Source organism: Cupressus sempervirens, chromosome 10, assembly GCF_028749045.1.
Source record: "Cupressus sempervirens isolate cs-2001-9-10 chromosome 10, ASM2874904v1, whole genome shotgun sequence".
Classification (NCBI taxonomy): domain Eukaryota; kingdom Viridiplantae; phylum Streptophyta; class Pinopsida; order Cupressales; family Cupressaceae; genus Cupressus; species Cupressus sempervirens.
In genome coordinates, this window is record NC_143127.1 from 58,743,981 (window position 1) to 58,750,171 (window position 6,191).

General features: G+C 37.3%; 1 protein-coding gene across 1 annotated transcript; it reads right to left on the bottom strand.

The window, feature by feature from the left end:
- Positions 1 to 682: 682 nt before the first annotated feature.
- LOC149532550 (uncharacterized) lies at positions 683 to 2,947 on the bottom strand. The gene is made up of 3 exons (XM_089804495.1): positions 2,595 to 2,947; positions 1,961 to 2,511; positions 683 to 1,744 (listed from the first exon to the last, which is right to left on the bottom strand). The coding sequence occupies exons 1-3, from the start codon at positions 2,725 to 2,727 to the stop codon at positions 812 to 814; spliced, it is 1,617 nt and encodes a 538-aa protein (XP_089660621.1). The 5' UTR covers positions 2,728 to 2,947; the 3' UTR covers positions 683 to 811.
- Positions 2,948 to 6,191: the final 3,244 nt, after the last annotated feature.

A 6,191-nucleotide genomic window follows, 5' to 3' on the forward strand; every position in this document is an offset into this window, starting at 1 on the left:
TATAAATATTATAGTTCACAATCAATAATTAAAAAAGTAAAATAGAAAATTGAACAGAATAATATAAACTACTAAAAATAAATTAAAACTATATTGAAAAATATTAAGATTTAAGTTTTATTTCTTATATAAAGAAAATAGTCAATATGTCATGTCATTAATATAATTACTATTTGATTTTTATTTTTAAAATAGTTATAAAAATGATTTTCTATGGTAAAAAAAAAATTTGTATAAAAGATGACATAAACTATAATTAATGCAATAAATATAGTACAAGAAGATTATAAGCTATAATTAATGTATTAAAAATATAGTGTACAAAATATTCTAATTATCTATGAAGAAAATTAATTTTACTCCCTATTATTATTGCTCCAAGCTAATCGAAGAAGAGATAAATTATTTTATTTAAATCATTTAAATAGATTAAAATTTTAAAACTATAGTTGATAGACATATGTGTTAAAAATTCTTGACTTTGATTGACTATTTAAAAGTTACTATTGCATCCTATGACATCTAATAGATGCAATAGTATCCTGCCCATGACAGAGACTAATAACAACAAAAAAAAACTTGTTAAAATATATTGAAATTTAGAATACATAAACTATAAAAACTTTACCCTTCACCCAACGAAACTGATTAAAACAACTTTACCCTTCAGAACCCTGCCTAGTGGAAGGAAATTGTAGCGCTTTAGTTTTATATTACATTACATGGTAGTCAATTATTACATTGTACAAAAGTCTAACATTGCACGGACTAGAGAAGCGGAGAGAGAGAGAGAGGGGTTGTAGAGCCATAGCTAAACATGGTTGCAGCAGCAGGAGGGCCAAGAGTGGGACTTGTGAGTCCTACCATCATCAGATTTGAACTTGCAAAGCCCAGAGAGCAAATCATGGGAGACATCATCACCTGAACGCACCAGGTACAGTAGCCCATAACGCTCTGCTACACACCACACCTTCTCAACAGTATCATCTACAAAACAAGACACACCGCACAGCCGGTGGAATCTCGCCCTCGTAACAGCAAAATGTAAGGACTGACGTATAAATGCGAGGATGCCACACGAAGTAATTGCAATGAGACTTCCAAGAACTACCCAATAGAAGATCTTAACCTTACGTGCCAGCATGGCGTAGACTGCGGCCATAAACCCATAAGAGGTGAAGCCAAAGCTACAACAAACAACCAAACTGTTGACAGTCATGAACAACATCTTGTCCCCTGTGGTGAGCTCTGAGCTCATCTCCCACATGATACAAACAAAGAGGGAGAGAAAGAAGGCTATGCAGGCGAAAATGATGAAGAGCTTAAAAGAAACGAGGGGTATAAGAAGAGGGGTCCCTTGATCATCGTGTAGATAACTAGGGTTAGGAATAGGACTCCCTCCATTCTCTGTTGCAGGACTCTCCGAATTGAAACCGCCAGGGACCGTGAAGGCAGCGGCACATGTCATGGCAGCTAATAGCGCCGCCACCACTAGTTCTGCATTGCGCCTGTCTTCGTAGGCTTTGTTTACCATTGACCTCGCTTTCATGTACTTTTTATGGCTCACCTTTGGTGCACAGTACATGAATCGCTTGGACTTCCCTTTAAAATCTCCAAGCCTTCTTATTGTCCTGAAACATTCATGGTACTCCGTGACCTCTTTTGCTATTTCAAACGGTGTCTTGCCCTCGCTGTTGCGAACAAGCTTGTTCACCCCCCGAACCTTCAGCAGCAAGATCGCCATCTACACAGAAAAAAGAAAAAGAAAGAGGGACAATTAGTTGTCCGTTATTTCTTATTTTTTATGTATTAGATAGCACAGACTGACCCCGTAGTACAGAAGAGGGTAGTCACCTCTACTATCCAACCAATACATACCAATACATAGTTATAAAATAAAGAGGGTGGTAAGAAATCATTAATCGTTGAACCTAAAGATTAAGTGTTCGAAACATCTTACATGCTCGAATTTGTTCCTTGCTGCAATGTGCAAAGGCGTGTCTCTTTGTCGTACAATTGGCTGGTCATCTTGGGCATCTGCTGTGTCATTCGAATTTTTTTCTTCAGCCCTCTTGTTGTTCCTCAAAGGCCTTTGTGAAGGCTTGACTCCTCTATCGCCAGACGTATTTTGCGGACTTTTCTCCTCTCGAAGGTGCTGATCTTCTCCATCAATTGGAGTAGAATTTGTGGACAGCTGGTACGGTTCATTGATGAGTTTTGACAAGTCTACCTCTGATCTCTTCATTAGATATTCGACAACATCGACTTGGTTAAGCTCCACGATGCAGTGCAGGGCGTTCGTAGTGCGAGTTACTAAAAGCCCTACGGCTTCTCTAACACTCAAACTCACTGCCAATTTTAGTGGAGTTTCTCCATCGTTATTGGCAATATTACACAAACTGCCATCGAAGTCAACCAAAGTTTTTATCAGCTCTTGGTAATCTTCCCTTACAGCCAAATGTAAAGCCGTCTCTCCTTTTTCATCGGTATTTTTTATTTTGTTAATGAAACCTGCAGGAACCACCTCATTAAGCAAGACAAACAAAGTAAACAGAGCTTTTAAGTCAATTAAAAAGGTGTACGAAGAGATTGACCTGATTGTTGCAGCTTTGGTAGTATCTCTTCCAATGGAGGATCAGTCTGTCTGAGATGGTTTATGGCACCGACTAAATCGCCCTTTTCACAGGCTTCAAAGAAGGCCGATTTGTATTCCGATTTGCTCTCCATTTAAAAAAAAACAAGTTTCGTCACGTTGCAGCTTAAGGCTGCTCAGTAATTTCAAGGCGCAGAATGGCTTAGATCTTTATTGGCAATTTATTTACCAGCGTCCTTGGCTCTTGCCTAGGAAGTGTGAATTCACCTTAGATGGGTAGGGGTTATTTATTTTCCAGAACCCAGAAGGAAGTTCGATTTGGCAGATGCTATCGTATTCTTGTTTCATCATTCTCTACGTCTGTAGCATTTCATCACCTTAAATTCGTCCAGTCACATCACTGTCATTCACGACTATCACGCACCACATGATGGCACTGACTATGTTATTATTAGTTCCAGGAACTAATGCTTTTGGGGGTCCCTCTTCAATTAATGATATTTGGAAAAAGACAAGACAAGGACAATGATAAAGTTGCATTCATTGTACATTGATTGTGAGGAGATAAAGATCAATTCGTTAGGGGAGAGGAACCAATAGTCGTGAGGGCGGCTAACTTCGTCAACATGTACTCCTTACATGGGATGTCGTAAGACCTTCATTTTTAAAAAAAAATGTAAAATGGACATTGAACTACTTACAACTAAGATTTGAAGGTGTGACTCATCATGCAACTCATTAAAATAGTGCACCTAGTGAAATGTGTCTAAAAAATAATTTTTTGAACACTCGACCAAAGCTTAATCTAAAAATCTTTACTAGTTGAATTTAAAATTATCATTGTTGTTAATAGAATATTGTATAACTATATAAAATGTAACATATATGCAACTTAAATGGATTAGGTAGTCATTATTAATCATAAATATTTGTTATATATAACTTTTATATATAACAGAAAAAAATTATTTGTTGTTACAAAAATAACACATTATCATATAAAATACAACCTATATCCAACACAAAAAGACCATTAGTTGAACACTAATTTTTTTTTTACAATTTCACACATTTCATGAGAAAATACAAGGCATTTATTGGTATTCACCTTTTATATTTGTGATGATACATATTATTAGTTCCTGCCGTATGGCAGGATACTATAGCATCCAAGTGGATGCAAATTTTCAATAAGTTTTGACCAATTGAAATTTTTTATATATGCATTCCAACCTGGTTTCATAATGTTTTTGAATTCATGCCATTATTTTCATTTATAAGAACATGTTAAATTCAAATTTCCCATTGGCTGTTGTGGTGAACAGTAGGGTATTGAGCTTTTTCCATTGTATTAAAAAATGAATTTGTGGCAATGTTGGCGGATGGATGGAACATAGCAATAGTGATTTCATTAATATTATTCACCTATCTTTGAACAATATCTGGCCAATTTTGACAACATTTGATCTAACATTAAATAAGCGTATTGTCAATGACATTTTTTTCTTTGTAGTCTTTATTGCTTGGCTTTATGTTTCGTCAATTGTCTTATCTGAACCACTATGCTCAGCCAATTCCCAGATCTAAATCTTTAGGAAATCCACCGTATTTTGATTTGGATTTATGCTGTGCACTGTATAGGTGTCATATTGTCAGCGAAGATGTCAGTTTTGGGAGAAAATGTGGTCACAATTCTTTGGTCTGTCTTTTACTCATTGTCTTGGGGAATGTTTTCCGGCTGTCGGTCGACTGCATTTAATTGGATTCTTCAATTCTGGTCATCTAAAGTTCCTATTTATTAGTAATTGTTGATTTCGGAGGCATCGGGAAAATTGGACAGTCCCTTCTGTATGCTTCTGAGAAGTAGTTTTGTTGCAGAAAACAGGTATGTTTTTCTCCTTCTGTAATGTATTTTGCTTAGGATTTTGTTGCAGAAAATAGGTATGTTTTTCATTTGTTGATACTGCTTCATTCACTACTTTCTCTAGAAAATTGTTTCAAGTTTGATATGCGTTCTCTGTGTATACATGGCTTATCTTTTTATTTACTCTTCAATATTGGTTTGGCCTTTTGGTAGCTCGGCCCTATAGTTCAGTTCCCTTCCACCTGATGCTACGTGGAGCTTCTCTTGCCCTACCCGCTACTCTGCACTGTCTGTCCCACTGCCCCGCCCTGTAAGCCTCATGGGTTTTAGTCATCATGGCTGATCAACCAGGAATACCCGTTGAAAAACAATTCGGCCGTATTTGCAACAGTTGAGAGTAGTTGAGATTTGACTTCAGTATTTTTAGCTCCAAGTAGCCTGATTTTGGATGAGCTTGTTGTTTCTTTGTTTTTTCGCTGCTAACAGGGGGCTTTTGATATTCAGTCACGGGGGTCGCCCACGCCATCCAGTAGCTGCTACCTATTTCAAGTAGCTGAAATATTGTGTGTGCCAATAAGATGATGGGTATCAAAGCCCCTTTATATCCAGCAGTGATGTAAGACCAGTACACCCACAGACTCACCGTGCCTTTCTCTTGTTCCTCTTCTTGCACAAGCTGTGAACTTGTAACACCTTTTTCTATTTCACTCCCTTCATTAGTTTTTGATTCAAGATCTTCTTCTACCTCTCTTGATTTTTTGCTACTGTCCTGCTTCTGGAGGTTTTGATAATCAACATTTATTCCTCTTTCTCCAATTTCTGTTTCGTCGCCATATGGGAACAATTCAAGATCTTTTTCAAATGCACAGGCCTGCAGTACACTCTTATACCTGGCTTTGTCCCATTCCTTCCCAAAAAGAATATTGTCTCTAATTTTTCTGCTTTGTATCCATGGGGACTGACTAACGTATGCCTTGGTACCACTTATTTTCACAGATCCTGATATTTTGGGTATCTCCCCAAGTATACACGAGAGAAGGCTTGACTTGCTAGAACCAACTGTTCCGCACACTGCAACCCTCATGCCTCTCTTCACTTGAACATCTATGCCTCTAATGGTTGGACTAGGGGTAGTAGGATCCCAAGAGAATACCCCTTCACGAGGTCCGTGTGAAAATTTAATGTAGCCATCTACAAAAATCTATTCGCATTGAATGTGCACCAACGACTGGAATTAAACAACTGGAATTAGAAAAGCTAAGAGTTTGTATCCTCTGGTCGTGGCGGTCTTACCAGATGTTCAAATTGTAATTTTATGTGCATTGTATTTCCTTGCAAACTATGGCCAGTAGTTTTTCAAGAGCTATACATGCTTAAAGGATGATAATATAATAAGGAAAGCAGATAGAGAATGCTTTCTCAATAGAAAAATGCAAAAAAAAATTTCTCTTCACAGAAGCAATCAAAACCATGACTACTTTGATGCAAATACCAATTGTTGATTTAGATAATGAAGAAACATCAACTTTTGAAAAAATCAAGCAGACCTGTTGCAAAACAAGGAAATGTTCCAAGCACAAAAAGTACAAGGGTGTCAGGAGACGACCTTGGGGTAGCTATGGTGCAGAAATAAGAAATCCAAAGACTAAAAATCGAAAATGGCTTGGAACATTTCGAACTCCTGAGGAAGCTGCAAATGCATATAGAGAAGCAGCTCTCTCCATGAAAGGTGTA